The sequence below is a fragment of the Carcharhinus amblyrhynchos genome, chromosome 5 (genome assembly GCF_965287045.1).
Source record: "Carcharhinus amblyrhynchos chromosome 5, sCarAmb.v2.hapA, whole genome shotgun sequence".
Taxonomy (NCBI): domain Eukaryota; kingdom Metazoa; phylum Chordata; class Chondrichthyes; order Carcharhiniformes; family Carcharhinidae; genus Carcharhinus; species Carcharhinus amblyrhynchos.
This window is the reverse complement of record NC_137328.1, coordinates 3,628,377-3,648,229: the sequence shown is the minus strand read 5'-3', so window position 1 is coordinate 3,648,229 and position 19,853 is coordinate 3,628,377. Positions and strand designations below refer to the sequence as shown.

The 19,853-nt window shown below is 45.0% G+C and overlaps 1 protein-coding gene across 1 annotated transcript in view; it reads right to left on the bottom strand.

Annotated features, from left to right (window-relative positions):
* The window catches only part of pgm5 (phosphoglucomutase 5), a 113,434-nt gene extending 99,944 nt beyond the window's left edge, over window positions 1–13,490 (bottom strand). Inside the window, exon 1 of the mRNA XM_080188353.1 lies at window positions 12,981–13,490. Coding sequence (XP_080044479.1) covers window positions 12,981–13,238 — 258 coding nt within the window. The 5' untranslated portion in view covers window positions 13,239–13,490. The remainder of the gene's footprint in view (window positions 1–12,980) is intronic.
* Window positions 13,491–19,853: the final 6,363 nt, after the last annotated feature.

Genomic DNA, 19,853 nt, shown 5'->3' with positions numbered 1-19,853 from the left:
CTGCCTGGAGACAATACACATCTCTTCAAATTGTGCTTAACCCTCTCTCCACTCACATTGCTGGCACCTTTAAGACTTAATTATCTGTAAATCATTATTTTGTAAATTGTGTTTGTATCTATATATGCCCTGAACACAACTCCTATTCACCTGACGAAGGAGCAGCACTCCGAAAGCTTGTGCCTTGTGCTACCAAATAAACCTGTTGGACTTTAACCTGGTGTTGTGAGACTTCTTACGGTAGAAACTACAGTGCAGTGAGGGAAAAGCATTTGAACTGTGTAAGGGATAACATTAATAAAGCAGAATCATAATGCTGCCGATGATTTTTGGAGCCAACAACTTAGGAATTAAATTGTTTGACTTTGGTGGTGCATTTGCGAAAGAATGATTCATCGGCAAATTACACCTCTTCCTAAGTATCTGATAATATAATTCTGAGCTGAATCCAACATTTATACGTCCTGTGATTTGCAGGGAGGATGTTCCCGATGGTGGGGGGAGTCCAGACCAGGGGTCACAGTCTGAGGATTCGGGGTAGACCATTTAGGACGGAGGTGAGGAGACATTTCTTCACCCGGTGAGCCTGTGGAATTCATTCCCACAGGAAGTAGCTGATGCCAAAACATTGAATGCATTCAAGAGGCGGCTGGATATAGTACTTGGGATATAGTGAATGGGATTAAAGATCATAGGGAGAAAGCAGGATTAGGCTACTTAGCTGGGACAATCAGATATGATTGTGATGAACGGCAGAGCAGATTCAAAGGGCTGAATGGCCTCGTCATGCTCCTATCTTCTATGTTGCAATGCTTCTTCAATAACATGTTTACCATTATAGCATCCAGAATTTGCTCTGTATATTAACGAAAATACATTTTACTGAAAATAGATGTCATTATACCTGGGCAACAATTGTATTAATGAGACAGCCACAATAACGCAACACAGATGCCCCATTACCTGCAATTGCAAAATATTCTTTAAGTCTCCAGTTCAGACCAGATCTGCATTTGCTCCAGAAACCCATTTGTCATTTCCATTTTCAGAAATAAAAACCAGGCAAAACCAAAACGCAATGAAAGTAATGCAGATTTCCCCTGGATGGAGGGTCTGGAGCACAGAGCCAGAGTCTCAGAGAAACGGGCTGGCCATTTGGGGGTTAGATGGAGAGATGTTTCTTCACATTGTGAATCTTTGGAATTCTCTACTCAGTGCATGCCTCATCACTGGGTATATTCGAGAGAGGGATTAATAGATATTTGACACTAAGGAAATTGGGGGATATGTGAATGGGGTGGTAAAGTGGCATTGAGGTTGAACGTCACCTTTGGTCTTTTAAGTGACAGGGCAAGTTCAACAGGCCATACGGCCAAAACCTCATCCTTTTCCTAAGTGACGATCAGGGCTTGTCAGGCAATGACAAATCAGATTGTCCATTTAGGGCTCTTCATGCTTACAGTTGTGGGTCATGACGCAAGTCTAAAGCCCTACTTTACTCAGAGTTTTTATGTTCTTAAAACATGGATTCTTCTGTCTAATGAAAATTGTTATTGAACAGACAAATCAAAACACCATCACAACATCTTTACTGAATTGATTCCTGGAACATATTTCACTCATTATTTCAACTTCTTCAAGGCAGACAAGTCTGTCTTACAGGTCTTCTTGCAGGTCTGCAAGACATCACAGGCTACAAGATAAAAGGCATGTAAAATTGCCTGCATCAACGCACCCCTCCCTGATAAGTTCAATGCATTCTATGCCCGTTTTGAGCAAGAGGTCAGCGAGAGCACGTCCTGCACCCTGGAAGCCTCAGATGAACTCGTATCTGGGGTCACCACTGCAAACATCAGAGCTGCTTTCTCGAAGGTCAACCCACGGCAAGTGACTGGCCTGGATGGGGATACCCTGACGAGCACTCAGATACTGTGCAGACCAGCTGCCGGGGGTATTCGCAGACATCTTCATCTGTTCTTTACACCAATCTGAAGTCCCTATCTGCTTCAAGCAGACAACCATCAAGCTGGTATTGAAGGAAAATCAAGCAGCGTGCCGTAATGACTACTATCCGGTGGCTCTGACATCCATCATTATGAAGTGCTTCGAAAGGTTAGTCATGGTGTGAATCTATTCCAGCCTCCCAGACTGTCTGGATCCACTGTAGTTTGCCGATCACGGCAACAGGTCCACAGCAGACACCATGTCCCCAGCCCTGTACTCAACCCTGGAACACCAAGGATACCTACGTCAGACATCTATTTATTGACGACAGCTCAGTCTTCAACACCCTTATTCCTACGAAATTCATCTTCAAATTCTGTGGTCTGGGGCTCGGTACCTCTGCCTGCGACTGGGCCCTGAACTTCCGAACTCACAGACCACAATCAGTAAGGATCGGCAACAACACCTCCTCCACGATCATCCTTAACACCAGTGCCCCACAAGGCTGTGTTCTCAGCCCCCCGCTATACTCCTTATACACCAATGACTGCGTAGTCAAATTCCCCTCCAATTTGATTTTCAAGTTTGCTTCCGACACTACCATAATAAGTTGGATCTCAACCAATGACGAGACAGAGTACAGGAATGAGATAGACAATCTGGTGAACTGATATGGAAACAATAATCTTTCCCTCAATGTCAACAAAACAAAGGACATTGTCATCGACTTTAGGAAGCGTAGAGGAGACTGTTCCCCTGTTATATCAACAGGGACGAAGTTAAGAAAGCTTCAGGTTTTTAGGTGTCCAGATCACCAACAACCTGTCCTGTTTCCCCATGCCGACACTATCGTTAAGAAAGCCCACCAACGCCTCTACTTTCTCAGAACACTAAGGAAATTTGGCATGTCAGCTACGACTCTCGCCAGTTTTTACAGATGCACCAGAGAAAGCATTACAGCTTGGTATGGGCTCCTGCTCTGCCCAAAATCACAAGAAACTACAAAAGGTCATGTATGTAGCCCAATCCATCGCACAAACCAGCCTCCCATCCATTGAGTCTGTCTACACTTCCCACTGCCTCGACAAAGCAGCTAGCATAATTAAGGACCCCTGCACCCCATCTTCTTCCATTGTAAAAAAGATACAAAAGTCTGAGGTCATGTACCGACTCAAGAACAGCTTCTTCCCTGCTGCTGCCAGACTTTTGAATGGACCTACTTGCATTAAGTTGATCTTTCTCTATACCCTCGCTATGACTGTAACACCACCTTCTACACCCTCTCCTTTCCTTTTCCCCTATGTAGTCTATGAACATAATGCTTTGTCTGTATAGCATGCAAGAAACAATACTTTTCACTGTATCCCAATATATGTGACAATAATAAATCAAATCAAAGATACTTGAAGACCCCAACATATTATTTGGCCACATGCTACAAGTCCTATAGGCTGTGTAACAAGCTTGTTAGTGATCAGGTGGCTGCAGTGAGGAGCTATTGCGCATTGCCAATCTCAGCGCTGACAGATTGGCGCGTGCGCAGTGGCCCACACAGCGCTATGCTGCCGACCTCTCGGGAGGGAATAGATCCCCCCATGGCTTTTCAACAGGGTTTACGCTTGTGCATTCTGCAGCACACAGGGTGTGGGAGATTCAGAGGACAGTGGAGGGAACTTGTGTGTGGAGCCAGATGAAGTGGGTGAGGTCCTTAACGAGCATTTTGCATCAATATTCACAAAGGAGAGAGATGTGGTGGATGGTGAGTGTAGAAAGGAGGATGTTGATATTCTAGGGCATGTCGAGATAAAAAGGGAGGAGGTAATGGAGGTTTTGAAAAGAATTAAGATGGACAAGTCCCCAGGGCAAGATAGGATCTATCCCAGAATACTGAGAGAAATGGGAGAAGAAATTGCTGAAGCCTTGGCCAAAATCTTTGTATCCTCTTTATCCATGGGCAAGGTACCAGCGGGGAGATTGGAGAATAGCTAACATATGTTCCTTTGTTTAAGAAGAGCAGAAGATACAATCCAGAAAATTATAGGCCTGTGAGCCTTATATCAGTGGTGGGGAAATTATTGGAGAAAATTCTTAGGGGCAGGATGTACTCACACGTGGAAGAGAATAGGCTTATTCGCGATAGACAGCATGGTTTTGTGAAGGGGAGGTCATGTCTCGCAAACTTGATTGAGCTATTGGAGGAAGTGACAAGAAAAATTGACCAGGGCAGGGCAGTGGATGTTGTTTACATGGACTTCAGTAACTCCTTCGATAAGGTTCCTCATGGCAGGCTGACACAGAAGATGAAATCATATGGTCTCCGAGGTGAGCTGGTAAGATGGTTTAGGCACAGAATGCAGAGAGTAGCAGTGGAAGGGCACTTTTCTAACAGGAGGTCTATGACAAGCGATGTTCCACAAGGATCAGCGCTGGGGCCTCTGTTGCTTGTAATAGAAATAAATGATTTGGAGGTAAATGTGGGTGGTCTGAATAGTAAATTTGCAGGTGACACAAAAACTGAGGGAATAGTGGATAGTGAGGAGGATTGTCAGAGGGTACAGCAGGATATAAATCGGCTGGAGACCTGGGCCGAGAGATGGCAGGTGGGAATTAACTTGGACAAATGTGAGTCTTGGAGGGTCTACTATAGAAGGAAAGTATACAGTAAATGGTAGAGCCCTTAGAAATATTAGCATACGGAGAGATCTAGGCGTGCAGATCCACAGTTCCCTGAAGGTGGCAACTCAGGTGGACAAGGTGGTCAAGAAGGCGTATGGCACACTGGCCTTCACCAGTCGGGGTGTTGAGTATAGGAATTGGAAAATCATTTTGCAGCTATAAAAGAATTTGGTTAGGTCGCATTTAGAGTATTGCGTACTCTACATTGCAATAGGCAGTGGCGGCATATCAACAAAATGCTGTATGAATGAAATATTGTGTACACTACAGAAGGATGTTGATGCATTGGAAAAGGTGCAGAAGAGATTTACCAGAATGTTGCCTGGTCTGGAGGATATGGGCTATGAAGAAAGGTCAAACAAACTTGGATTGTTTTCACTGCAGCATCAGAGGATGAGGGGGGACCTGATAGAGGTTTACAAGATTACGACAGGCTTGGATAGAGTGGATAGTCAGAGTCTTTTTCTCAGGGTCGAAGGGTCAATTACTCAGAGGGCATAGGTTAAAAGTGAGAGAGGCAAAGTTTAAAAGAGATGTAAGGAGCAAGTTTTTCACACAGAGGGTGGTGAATGCCTGGAAAATGCTGTCGGAGGAGGTGGTAGAAGCAGATTCTATAACAATGTTCCAGAGCATCTGGATAGATACATGGATAGGTGGGAAATACAGGGATATGAACCACATAGAGGCAAGCCTGTTCCTGTGCTGTACTGTTCTTTGTTCTTAAACTTCCGCTGTAAAAAACCAGCAAGATTTACTCCAGTTTTTACGCGAATTCGACATTTAAAATATTTTTCTTGCACTCACTGCCCTCACTCAGTGTTTCACTCTCTCAGTACCTGTGGAGTTCATTTTTCTATCAATGTCACTACTCCAATGCAACAATCCTATTCTTGTATTTGAAAACAGCAACGTGGAAAACACATGTTGAATTAGCACTTGATGAAGGGGCAGCACAGTGGCACAGTGGTTAGCACTGCTGCCTCACAGCGCCAGGGACCTGGGTTCCATTCCCAGCTTGGGTCACTGTCTGTATGGAGCTTGCACATTCTCCCTGTGTCTATGTGGGTTTCCTCTGGGTGCCCTGGTTTCCTCCCACAGTCCAAAGATGTGCAGGTTAGGTGGACTGGCCATGCTAAATTGTCTTTGGAGTCAGGCTGACCCCAAATACATGGGGTTATGGGAATAGGATCTGGGTAGGATTGTGATCAGTGCAGATGCAATGGGCCAAATGGCCTCCTTCTGCACTCTAGGGATTCTAATTTAATGTTACTTCATTGAAATTCTAAATTGCTTTTTAGAAAATACCCATCCATCATGCTCATGGAATTGACATTTTCATTCACACAGTATTTTTTTAATATGCCACCACTGCCTTTTGCAAACTGGAGAGCAGCAGAAAGTGTGAAGCAGAATCTTCACACCAGGCAGGATTCTCTGGCCACACTTGCCTCAAAACTGGAGAATCCCGTCTGTGGAGGCATCCTGGTGGGTGTAGAATTGGAAGAGGCTACAGAGATAGAGAGGGTCCAGGCCACAGAGAGATATTACATTGGATCGATGGCACAGAAACAGGCCATTTGGCCCAAGCAGTCCATGCTGGTGTTCATGCTCCATCCCAGTCTCCTCCCATCTTACCTCACCTCAATCTATCAGTCTGACCCTCTACTCCCTTCTCACTCATAACCTTGCCTATTTCCTGTTAAACTATTCACTTCAACAACCATCTGTGCGCCTTTTCATGGACCTCTGCATCGTCTGCCCCCCGCCCGCTACAATCCCCGTGGTGGGTGGGACGGGAGAATTCCGGTCAGTGTCTCAAGTGGAATCTGGTTTGGTGGAAAGCGTGAAATAAGGAGGTTGGAATCTTCATTTGGAGAGCACGTTCCCTCAGCTTCTCTCCGCACAATTTGGGTTTCAGAAACTTAGAAAATAGAAGCAGGAGGCAGTCACTTCAAGCCTGTTCCACCATTCATCATAATCATAACTGATCATCCAACTCAATCCAATTCAACTCAATCCCACCTCCCCCTCATATCCTTTGCTCCCCTTCATCTCAAGTACTATGTCTAACTACTTAACATTTTTGTTTGCGGGGGGTGATGTTGGCATTCCTATCAATGTCCTATCTGCGCCAGACTTGGCGAAAAGGGTCCTGCCACAGCAGGGATGGGCTGCCCGTGATATCAGGAATGCTGTCTACTACTGATACTCTCACGTACCAGGGACATCTGATGGCAGTTTCAGTAAAAGAGTGTCCAACAAGGTGATTTGAAAAAGGAAATTGTGGAGACAGCCATGCAATCTCCTTCAAGGAGATAATTGCACAAAGTATATCATTCCTACTCACCTAACACGGACATCAAGGCGAGTTTGTAAGAAGCGTTTTTACCGAATGGTGAGAATGTAGGATTTGCTGCTGTGTGGAGCGGTTGAAACAAATAACATCAATGTATTTAAGTGGAAGTTGAGGAGAGAGGAACAGAAGGATGTGCAGATAGTGAGATGAGAAAGGATAGGAAGGTCACAGAGAGCATGAATGGACCTAATAGATGTTTTCTGTCTGTGTATTCCATTTAAAGCGCGAGTAAATGTGTGAGAACTGGGATCTCTCTGGAAATCTTTCCAATATCAGATTACTGCAAGTGAATGTATTAGACTGTAGACTTGAGCCAATAATTACACCAAGGCCACAGAACTCCACAGAGCCAATGTGTTTCTGACAATGTCAGTGTGACTTGACGAATGGCATTCTCTTTCACGGGAGTCATAGCAGGAATAGCCCATTCCGCACTTCGAGCCTAGAACATAAGAACATAAGAAATAGGAGCAGGAGTAGGCCATCTAGCCCTTCGAGCCTGCCCCGCCATTCAATAAGACCATGGCTGATCTGAAGTGGATCAGTTCCAGTTACCCGCCTGCTCCCCATAACCCTTAATTCCCTTGTCTGTCGAAAATTATCTACCCGTGACTTAAACATATTCAACAAGGTAGCCTCCACCAGTTCAATGGGCAGAGAATTCCAGAGATTCACCACCCTTTGAGTGAAGAAGTTCCTCCTCAACTCTGTTCTAAACTGCCACTCCCCTATTTTGAGGCTGTGCCCTCTAGTTCTGGTTTCCTTTCTGAGTGGAAAGAATCTCTCTACCTCTACCCTATCTAGCCCCTTCATTATCTTACCTCTTACTCCGCCATTCCTTTTGATCATGGCTGAGTAAGAGGTCATGGGTTCACTGTCGACAAATTTTGCTCTATAATGTTCCTGTGAAATACCTTGATGTTTGACTGCTTTAAAGGAGCTATACAAATATAAATTGTTGGTGTTATAGTGCAAGACTGTTGCAGAATAATGTTTAAAATACCAAAGTACGATTCTGGTTGTCACATTGCTTTTTTCTGTCTGCAAACTGTCTTAGCCCTGCTTAGTGCACAGATACAGCAGGATTCCTTGGTCCATATTTCTGCTCTTCACCCTACTCACTCAAAGGGTGTCACAAACGACAGCTTTAGAATGGAAACAAGCAAGTATCAGATTTGTTTAATTCTGAACCAACAGTGGCTCACTGAGGGGAAAGCAATGTCCTTCACATTTCACATACGTTAGGTATCGTACAAAGTGGCTGCAGACAATCGTTAATTTGTGGACTGCATGGGGGAAAAAAAGCATCTTGCAATTATGTAACGCCTTCCCCAACCTCAGGGCATTGCAAAGCAGTTCATAACCAGCTGAGAAGTAATGGTATCTTTGGTGAGAGCACACTTGGAATACAGTTTGTATATTACAAAAATGTGTTTAGGAACTTGAGAAATTGCAAAGATCCTAGCTTCATACTGGAATGGAGAGGTTTTCCAGGAACATTGAAGAAGCTAGTTCTATCCTAACCCCTTTAAAATTATGGAAGGGCTTCAGATTAAACGAGAGGCCATTAAATCTAATAAGGAACTCAGGAGGAATTTTGGTACCCAGAGGTAGTGAGAACGTGGAAGTCGCTGCCACATAGAAGGTGGGCAAACGGCTTGGGTGCCTCTTAAACACATGAGGGAGGAGGAATAGAAGGATATGTTGATGGTTTTAGATTGAAAAGGTTTGAGAAGAGGCTTGCAGGGAGCTGCAAATAATTAATGCTTTTCAATTGCAAATGTTCTATCCAGCACATTTCCTTCACCTTATATTCCCACTGTTAGACTGATGATACAGCAAGTTCTCCAGAACATTAACCACAACATGTAAGCATCCTTTAGCCATCATTTTTAAAAATTAAGATTCAGCATCATTTAGGTGCTATCTGATAAATCTCCATCACTCTTTAAAACCCTTAGGTTTTAATGTCCCACATTATGGCCTTTGGGCCTCTATCTGATCAATTTTTAAAATGTCACTGATGCTTTACTCAAGATTCAAAATGAAAAATCTACATCAGAGGCAAACATGTCAGCCTGTTTGTTTTCATAACTATATTCACAAATATGGGTGGAGTAGGGATTTCTTGGAAGTGCGAGTCTATGTGGGCTGAAGAAGCAAAGGGGTCTGGGAGTACAAATAGATCAAACACTAAAAGTTGTGCAATGAATTATCAAGACCATAAAAAGGCAAACCAAACACTAGGCTTTATCTCTAAAGGGATAGAATTGTAGAGTCGGGAAGTTACATTGAATCTGTGCTGAACTCTGATTAGATAATGCTTAGAGCTCTGCCTGCAGTTCTAGTGGGCATGTTAGAAAAAGGACACAGAGGCATTGGAGAGGGTGCAGAGAAGATTTACAAGGATGATACCGGAAATGCGTGGCAATCAGGAAAATATTGACAGGCTGGTCCCTTTTCTCCTGAAAAACAAAGGCTCACAGGTGACTTGACAGAAGTCTTTAAAATGTTAATAGAATGAAATCCAATGATGTGGGGAAGATCATAACTCAGTATAGGATTGTAATCAAGAAATCCAAGAAGAAATTCAAAGGAAACTTCATCCAGAGGGTGCGAAGAATGTGTAACTTGCTGCTACAGGTGTTGGTTGAAGTGAATAGTTTAATGGGAAGTGAGGAAAGGATATGAGTGAGAAGGGAAGAGAGGGTTGCATTGATAGATTGAGGTGAGGTAAGATGGGAGGAGAGTGGAGTGGAGCATAAACACCAGCAAAGACTGCTTGGACCAAATGGCCTATTTCTGTGCCATATACCCACTGTAATATCCCTCTGTGGCTTTGACCCTCTCAACCTCTGTAACCTTCTCCCATTCTACACCCACCAGGATCCCTCCACTCCTCCTGTTCTGGCCTTTTGCACGTTCTCACTTTCTGTCACTCCAGCTCTGGTAACTGTATCTTCAGGGATCAGGCTCTGAAATTGCCTCTTTCCCCTTCTTAAGAAACCCCTTAAAAGGTTACTGCTCTGACAAAGCGTTCGGACAGTTGTTCTAATATCTCATTATGTGACTCAGTGCTAAACATTAATGCTCCTGTGTAATGCCTGGGGAACATTTTGCTTTGTTAAATGTACCGTACAAATGTAAATGGGTTGCGTTGCCATTTTCCAAACTGTGGTGGAGCTTCCTTCAATGTTCACCTCAACATCCAATTAGTGCCAAATTCCACCCTCTCCCCCTCAAACACTCCCAAGCTGTCTTCACAGATTTAGTTCTGTTGGATCAATACACCAAGGAGTGGCCAACAGTGATCAAGACACGTGAAAGCACATAACTTGTTGCAAAACAAACCTTCACAAAAAATGTTAGGCCTCTTCTGAAATGGGACTATCTCGATGGAAAGCAGATTGGGATTAAAATGCTACATCTGGTTAACGTTACCGTATCGATGTGAGTTTGGCATATGAGTTCAACAAAGGAGGATTAAAGGCAGCAGGAATAAGACATTTGAGGAGGATCAGTTGGAAAACGCACACAAGCAGTCAGGAAGTTTTGAGAACACCCAGCACCCAGGAAGGAGTTTTGCAGAATTCCAGCTGCAATTCCTTGGATAAGTACTTAAGAGACAGAATTGGTACGGTACCCCAGTGGTTAGCACTGCTGCCTCACAGCACTGGAGACCCGGGTTCGATTCCTGGCTTGGGTCACTGTCTGTGTGGAGTCTGCATGTTCTCCCCATGTCTGCATGGGTTTCTCCAGGTGCTCCAGTTTCCTCCCACAGTCCAAAGGTATGCAGGTTAGGTGGATTGGCCATGCTAAACTGCCCCTTAGTGTTAAAGGGTACCAGCTAGGGTAAATGCATGGGGTTATGGGGATAGGACTTGGGTGGGATTGTGATCAGTGTAGACTTGATGGGCTGAATGGCCTCCTTCTGCACTGCAGGGATTCTGTGATTCTAGAGCATTGGGTAAAGAGTACAAAATGAGGGTAAAAGAGTAGGAGGGAGAAGAAAGAGGGAAAGTGCCAACAGCTCCAGAATCAGAACAGGTACATGATTTAAGAACAAGGTGCTGGCCATTAACAAAGGCCTTGAAAGATTGGAGAGCCACAATCACCAACATCATAAAAAATAAAACTTTATTTATTTGTCACAAGTAAGGCTTACATTAACACTGCAATGAAGTTACTGTGAAATTCCCCTAGTCGTCACATCCAGCACCTGTTCGGGTCAATGCACCCTAACCAGAAAGTCTTTCAGACTGTGGGAAGAAACCAGAGCACCTAAAGGAAACCCGCGCAGACATGGGGAGAACGTGCAAACTCCACACAGACAGTAACCCACGCCTGGAATTGAAACCAGGTCCCTGGTACTGTGAAGCAGCATAGAATCATAGAATCCGTACAGTACAGAACAGAGCCATTCGGCCCATCAAATCTGCCCCCATCACAAGCCCACCCAGACCCTCTTCCTGTAACCCCTCATACTTACCCTGCTAGTCCCCTTAACATTACAGTCAATTTAGCATGGCCAATCAACCTAACCTGCACATCTTTGGACCGTGGGAGGAAAACCGGAGCATCTGAGGAAACCCATGCAGACATGGGGAGAATGTGCAAACTCCACACAGACAGTGACCTGAGGCCGGAATTGAACCCGGATCCCTGGCGCTGTGAGGCAGCAGTGCTAACCCACTGTGCCACCCCCATGACACCCGAGGCAGGAGAACATGCCAAATCCAGCTGTGTCAGAGTACTCATCTGTTTTAGCTGTGAAATATTGCCATGTTTATTGCACTGGCAAAACATCAATTCCAGCTTAAGACAGATCCAACCAGGTTGGCTTCTCCCAGCTAACGTCATGTAAGCTTGTCGCTGCCTCTCGCGCGTTAAACAATAACCCCCAACCTGAAATGAATCAATATTTAATTCCTTTCCACTTAGTCTGGCTCTGTTTGAAAAGTGCTTTGAAACCAGGTCGGGATAGCGAGGGGATAATGAATCACTCCGGTCCAGACTGGTGTTTCAAACACACCCACTAGGCAGTATTCTATATTCCCTGTAAATATTTCCATAGGGAATGTTCCCTCTGCTCAGTGTATCAGCTGGATTGAGGGTGAACTTTAGCAAACTGGCCACCTCTGACGCAGAGTCATCCAGACTCGAAACGTTGGCTCTACTCTCTCCCCAAAGCTGCGGACAGACCTGCTGAGACTTTCTAGCATTTTCTGTTCGTACCCCGCCCCCCATCCCTCTATGATTTCAAAGTTTATTTATTGGTCACAAGCCAGGCTTACATTAACACTGCAATGAAGTTACTGTGAAATCTCTCTTGTCGCCACACTCCGCGCCTGTTTGGGCCAACGCACCTAATCAGCGTGTCTTTCAGAACGTGGGAGGAAACCGGAGCACCCAAAGGGAAACCCACGCAGACACGGGGAGAACGTGCAAACTCCACACAGACAGCGACCTGAGCCAGGAATCGAACCCAGGTCTCTGGTACTGTGAAGCAGCAGTGCTAACCACTGTGCTACCGTGCCACCCCATTATGCACAGAAACGTAGAAAATAGAAGCAGTAGGAGGCCATTCGGCCCCTCGATTCTGTCCCACCATTCACTTTGATCATGGCTGATCATCGAACTCAATACCCCGGTCCTGCCTTCCCCTCCGCATAGAAATTAAAGTTTATTTATTAGTCACAAGTTAGACTTACATTGCGATGAACTCACTGTGAAAATCCCTTTAGCCCCCAGAGATATATCTAACTTCTTCTTGAAATCACACTGAAGAGAAATTGTCCATATTGGGTGGGGTGGATGGATAATTTCTATTATGTTAAGGAACAGAAACTTTTGTTTTGTTTCTGGTGAGATTTTTGGGGAAAGCTCTGTGAGAATCTACCCCCCCCCCACCCCACCCCCAGTTCTATCTCTGTCTCAATCACTCTTGGGTTCGGAATCTCTGCAGGCTGGGGTTTTTTTTTTGGGGGGGGGAAGTTAGACTTACCCCATTGGCAGCTGCCATCTGGACAATGGTCTCTATAGCAGTCCTGCTGTAGTATCTGCCATCACTGCCCACCACCATGGTGCAGCCCTGCCGGTCCCGCAGGTCTATGGAAGACAGCACACTCTGTGTGAAGTTCTGCAGATAGTTCCTCTTGCTCTCGAAGACGGAGGTTTTCTTCCTCAGGCCACTGGTGCCGGGTCTCTGGTCATCGTAAGGGACAGTCTGCACCGTGACCACCGGGATGGGGGTGTTCTCCATACCCTCCCTCTTGTGCTGCCTTCGCCCTGGCGGAGCTTTCTGAAACGGCTCTGTCCTTAAGTCAGCTGCTAGGCTGGGGAGGAAAGAGTTGCCGACAAAACAGCCGAGAGAACAATAAGCAGTGGAGGGAGCTGAACACTTTGAAAGGAACTGCTAACAGTTTGAGCCAAAAATAGCCCCTGCAAGAAGGGCTGGAGAGTGATGCACTTGCGCCAGTGCTGTAACTGGATGCTGTGTGTGTGTGAGTGTGTGAGTGAGTGTGGGTACAGCAGGCAACACTTGTTGGAGAGAATCACTGGCTGTCAATCCCTGAAGTACAGCTCCATCTAGACACCTCCTCATCAGCTCAGGGCTGTCCCCGCCCCTCCCAAACAATTGCAGCTAACCCTCTCTGCAAGTTGACAGCAAAAATACTTGATGCCTTCCTTAAGCATTTTCTAAAATTATTCTTTGCCGGATCAGTTCTGCGATTTTGTTTTTTTTTAAAAGAAAGAAAATCATTCTTGGGGATGTGACTGGTTGCCAAGGTCAAAATTTATTCCCCTTGAGAAGGTGTTGGTGAGCTGCCTTTTTGAACGGCTGCAGTCCGTGTGCACAGTGAGCACTGTAGGTGGAGGGGCTTTCAGAGCCCTGATAGGAACAGGTTAAGAACATAAGAAATAGGAGCAGGAGTAGGCCATCTAGCCCTTCGAGCCTGCCTCGCCATTCAATAAGATCATGGATCATTTAACCTCGAAAGCTTGTGAGTTTACTATCAAATAAATCAGTTGGACTTAAACCTGGTGTTGTCAGATTCCTTACTGTGTTAGCCCCTCCACCTACCAGCAGGATGCTGAGGACTCATCAGTAGTTTTCAAACATTTCCTCCGGCAACTCACTTTTACAATATGGTCACCCCTCGGCACCCACTGACCAGGCTGGCTGTGGTACTGCTGCTACAGTCGCAACCTAAACAGGATTTACTGTGTATTTAAAAGTACAGCTTTAGCTTTTCCTTTCATATTATTAGTATCACAAGTGCATTTGCATTAGCACTGCAATGAAGTTACTGTGAAAATCCTCTAGTCTCCATGTTCTGGCACCTGTTCGGGTACACTGAGGCAGAACTTAGGAAGTCCAATGCAACTAACTAGCACATCTCAGGTCAGTATGGGGCGGCATAGTGGTTAGCATTGCTGCCTCACAGCACAGGGATCCAGGTTCGCTTCCCGGCTTGGGTCACTGTCTGTGCGGAGTGTGTACATTATCTCTGTGTCTGTGTGGGCTTCCCCCCACACTCAAAAGATGTGCAGGTTAGGTGGATTGGCCATGCGAAATTGCCCCTAGTGACGGAGGACCAGCTAGAGTAAATACATGGAGTTATGGGGATGGAGCCTGGGTCGGACTGTGATCGGTGCAGACCTGATGGGCCAAATGGCCTCCTTCTGCACTGTAGGATTCTATGATTCACATCTTTCAGGCTATGGGAGGAAACCAGAGCACACAGAGGAAATGCACGCAGATACGGGATGAACATACAAACTCCACACAGTGACCCAAGCCGGGAATCAAAGCCGGGTCCCTGGCACTGTGAGGTAAAAGTGCTAACCACTGTGCCACTATAAAGTACAGGTAAGTTGAATTGCATCAGGCAATACTAAGCTTTCCCTCATCATCTGAGTCGGGAGATCTTCACTGTCATGCTGCCTTCCACATAATGCGAGGTAGGTCCATTCAAAAGCCTGACAAGAGGGAAGAAACTATTCTTGAGTTGGTTGGTACATGACCTCAGACTTTCGTATCATTTTCCGATGGAAGAAGGTAGGAGAATGTCTGGGGTGCGTGGGATCCTTGATTACGCTGGCTGCTTTGCCGAGGCAGCGGGAAGTGTAGACAGAGTCAATGCAGCATTGTGAACATCATGGTTGCTTAGTTGTATCACTATATATGGCATGGCACACAGCAGCTTGACTTAAGATAGAGTCCAGGCAAAGCACATCAATGTTTTTAATTAAGCTGGAATCATCCAATGCAGAAACCCAAAGTAAAACCTTCATTTCCAAAAGTACCCCACGATGCTTTGCTTATGCAACTTTATAACTAAGGCCCCGTAATCTGGACAATGGCAACATTTTAGATTTTTTGCCATTAAGCTTGTGTGTTTTCCCATCTCTAACCTTCTCCACATTACCAGTCTGGGAATGCTCCATTCCAATCTTTACCTATTGTAATTCCCCATTTTGCCTCATCTGGCCAAGCTCCGCTGTGGATTTGCCTCCACAAACCTGCCTGCCCTCTCTGTTCCTCTTAAGGTGTTCCTTGAAATCTGGGTGTTCGACTAGGCTCCTTGTTGTTAAGAAAAGACAATGGGATGGCACAATGGCATAGTGGTTAGCACTCTTGCCTCACAGTACCAGGGACCAAGTACTGTGTGGTGATCGTTTTACTAATATTTTTGAAAAGTGCCTTGGATCTAGGTTTGACTGGGTTGAAGATCCTATAAAAATGCAACTTGTTGTTTAGAAAAGGCCCTATACATTTTCTGTTCTACACAAGATTCTCTTTCCCATTAAGACAGGGGCGACACAGTGGCACAGTGGCTAGCACTACTGCCTTACAGCACCATGGACTTAGGTTAATTCCCAGCTTGGGTCATGTCTGTGCAGAATTTGTACATTCTCTCCGTATCTGCGTGGGTTTCCTCCGGGTGCTCCGGTTTGCTCCCACAGTCCAAAGATGCGAAAGTAGGTAGATTGGCTATGCTAAATTGCCCCTTAGTGTCCCAAGATGGGTAGGTTCGGGGGATTAGTGGAGTAAATACGTGGGGTTAGGGGGAATGGATCTAGGTAAGATAATTTGTCAAAAGTTGAGAATGGATGTAATGGGATGACTAGCCTCCTTCTGCACCGCAGAGATTCCATGATATCTGTGATGAATGTAATTCACATAATTTTTTAACTTTCCGGAATAGCAGTGGCAATATAATTAGAATCATTACATTCAGAGTCAGTGGCCATTCAGTCAAGTATGCTGGTACAAAATGCCCTTTTCCAATGCTCATCAAGCACTCCCCAGGTCAGCTATTGAAGAGCCACATGCACAAGGGACATTTCCATCCATCGCATCCCAACTGCACCCTCTAGTGCATCAGTGTGATGATGTTTTGCAATTCTCTTTAGTATTACATTACCAAGGCAGTCTTGGCTTGTATTCCCTTGAATATAGATGATAAAGGGAAGAGCAAACTCATTGTCCCATGAAGGAAACCCAGAACAGCCCTAAGTGGATCTCCATCATTTAAGGGGTTAATTTCAGGGAGATCTTCAAGCACAGGGGAACAGAAATCCGGGGAACTCTTCCCCACAACAAAGCTTTTGAGGCTGAAGTGTTAGTTGTAAATTTCAAAACTGGATAGAATTTTTTAGGCGATGTTATTAAAGGTCACAGAACCAGAGTGAGTAAATGGAACTCAAAATGCTGATAAGCCACAATCTCAATGGAATTGCACAAGAGGCTCAAGGGGCTGAATGGCCTTTCCCTGTTCTAGTCACCCTGCAATCTCTGATACTATCAGTGATAAATAGGAGAAATTCTATCCTGTCCACAGGTTCGCAACCACGAGAAGCTATCTGAACATTTCACAAACTTATTTTTACTTTCATCCAATATCCTAAACTCTTCCTAAAAACCTGTCTGCCAGGAATGCTCTCTCTTCATTGGTATCAATATCCCTTTGGGCAGCTATCAATTTGGTTGTCACTTATTGATTTAGGAACAACCAAAGACAATGGGAAGGCACGGTGGCATAGTGGTTAGCACTGCTGCCTCACAGTGCCAGGGACCCAAGTTCAATTGCTGGTTTGGGTCATTGTCTGTGCGGAGTCTGTACGGAGTCTGTACATTCTCCCCATGTCTCCCTGGGTTTCTTCCAGGTGCTCCGGTTTCCTCCAGTCCAAAAACATGTGGGTTAGGTTGATTGGCAATGCTAAATCATCCCTCAGTGTCAGGGGGACTAGCTAGGGTAAATACATGGGGTTATGGGGATAGGGCCTGGGTGGGATTGTGGTTGGTGCAGACTCAATGGGCCGAACGGCTGCTCCCTGCACTTTAGGGATTCTATGATTACACAAGTAAAGGATTAGACCATTGAAGTCGTACAAGACATTGGTAAAGCCACACTTGGAATACTGTGTACAGCTTGTCACCCTGTTATAGAAAGGATATTCTTAAACTAGAAAGAGAGCAGAAAAGATTTACTAGGAAGCTATCGGGACTTGATGGTTTGAGTTACAAGGAGAGGCTGGATAGACAGGGAGTTTTTCCTCTGAAGCGTGGGAGGCTCAGGGGTGATTTTATAGAGGTCTATAAAATAATGAGGGGCATAGATAAGCTGGACAGTCAACATCTTTTTCTAAAAATGTCAGGGAAGTCTAAAACTAGAGGGCGTAGGTTTAAGGTGAGGGGGAAGGGATACAAAAGTGTCCAGAGGGGCAATTTTCTCAGAGGGTGGTGAGTGTCTGGAACAAGCTGCCAGACGTAGTAGTAGAGGCGGGCACAATTTTGTCTTTTAAAAGCATTTAGACAGTTACATGGGTGAGATGGGTACAGAAAAATATGGACCAAATGCGGGCAATTGGGATTAGCTTAGGGATTTTAAAAAAAAAGGGGCAGCATGGACAAGTTGAGCCAAAGCACCTATTCCCATGCTGTAAACCTCTATGACTCATTCAGCCAGTTCCATAATAAGATCATGACTGATTTTCTATCACAACTCCAATTTCCCATTTGATCCCTCTGTTCCTTAATTCCCTAAATGATCAAAATCTAACTCTGATTTGAACATACTGAGCAGATTCACAACTCTCAATAAAGAAACAAACCCATTGGAGTCTGAAATGGCTGATCCCTTGTCCAGATACTATGACCCTGCTAGTTTTGAATCACATCCACATGTACCGTGAAGATCCTCCAGATTGATCCTTGGGATGAAAGGGTTAGCCAATAACGAGAGGCCAAGTAAAATGGGTTTATATTCTCTGGGGTTTAGGAGAATGAGGTGCGATCACATTGAAATTTGCAAAATTCTAAAGAGACCTGACAGGATGGGAAACCTAGAACAGTTGGGCACCATCTCAGAACAAGGAGTTGGTCATTTATGACTGAGATGAGGAGACATTTCTTCAAAGGATTCTCTACTCCCCCACCCCACCCACACACAGTTGTGGGTGTTCTATGTTGCATATATTTAAGGCTGAAAAGACTTTTCGGTTTCTCAGGGAATCAAGGGATATGGGAGCAGGCAGGAAAGTAGAGTACAAGCCCAAGATCAGCCATGATCATATTGAACAGTGGAGCAGGCTGCAAAGGCTGAACAATTTACTCCTGCTATTTACATTATCTTTTGAAACAAGCCCCTGAAGACTCCTGTGTTACAATTCAATCAACTCTTACACTTACGAATTCTAGAACACAGACCCATTCTATTCATCATAGGACAACCTTCTCATCCCAGGACTCAGCTAAGTGAATTGTTGTAGCACTTCCCTTCTGAGGCATTCTGTGGGCTTCCTCGAGTGAGACCACCAAAATTGTAAAGTTGGCCAGCTACCATCTCACCAAATCCTTGTACAATTGCAGCAAGATTCTCTTATTCTTGTACACAACAGGGAAGGCAATGGCTTGGTGGTATTACTGCTAGACTATTAAACTCAACTGATGTTCTGGGGACCCAGGTTCAAATCCCACCATGGCAGATGGTGGAATTTGAATTCAATAAAAAAATTGGAATTGAGAATCAACTGATGACCATGAAACCATTGTAGATTGTCAGAAAAACCCATCTGGTTCACTAATGTCCTTTAAGGAAGGAGATCTGCTGTCCTTGCTTGGTCTGGCCTACATGTGGCTCCACAGCCACAGCAATGTGGTTGACTCTCAAATGCCCTCAGGCAACTAGGGAGGGCAATAAATGCTGTCCAGCCAGTAATGCCCACATCCCATGAATGAGTAAAACACAAACTTCCTTACAATAAAGGTCAACATACTATCTCCCTACTCAATACCTTCTCTTCTTTCCTCATTGAATGTTTCAATGCTACACATGCTAATCACATTGCATAAAATGTTTGGCATCCAAACATTAATGCCCATTCACTATACCACATGCAAGATGCTCTGCAGCTACTCACTAAGCCTACCTTGACAGCACCTCTCAAAGTCACAATCGCTACCATCTAGGACAAGTGCAGCACACACATAGGAACACCACTGTGTTAAGTTCCATTCCAAGCTACACACCATCCTAACTTAGAAGGATTTTGCCAATTCTTCACTGTCGTTGGGTCAAAAATGCGGTAGCACAGTGGTTAGCACTGCTGCTCCACAGGTCCAGGGAGCTAGGTTCAATTCCCGGCTTGGGTCACCGTGCAAACTCCACACACACACATTCTCCTTGTAACTGCATGGGTTTCCTCCAAGTGCTCCAGTTTCCTCCCACAGTCCAAAGATGTGCAGGTTAGTTTGACTGGCTATGCTAAATTGCCCCTTAGTGTCCTGAGATGTATAGGTTAGAGGGATTAGTAGGTATAATATGTAGGGATATGGGGGTAGGGCCTGGGTGGGATTGTGGTTGGTGCA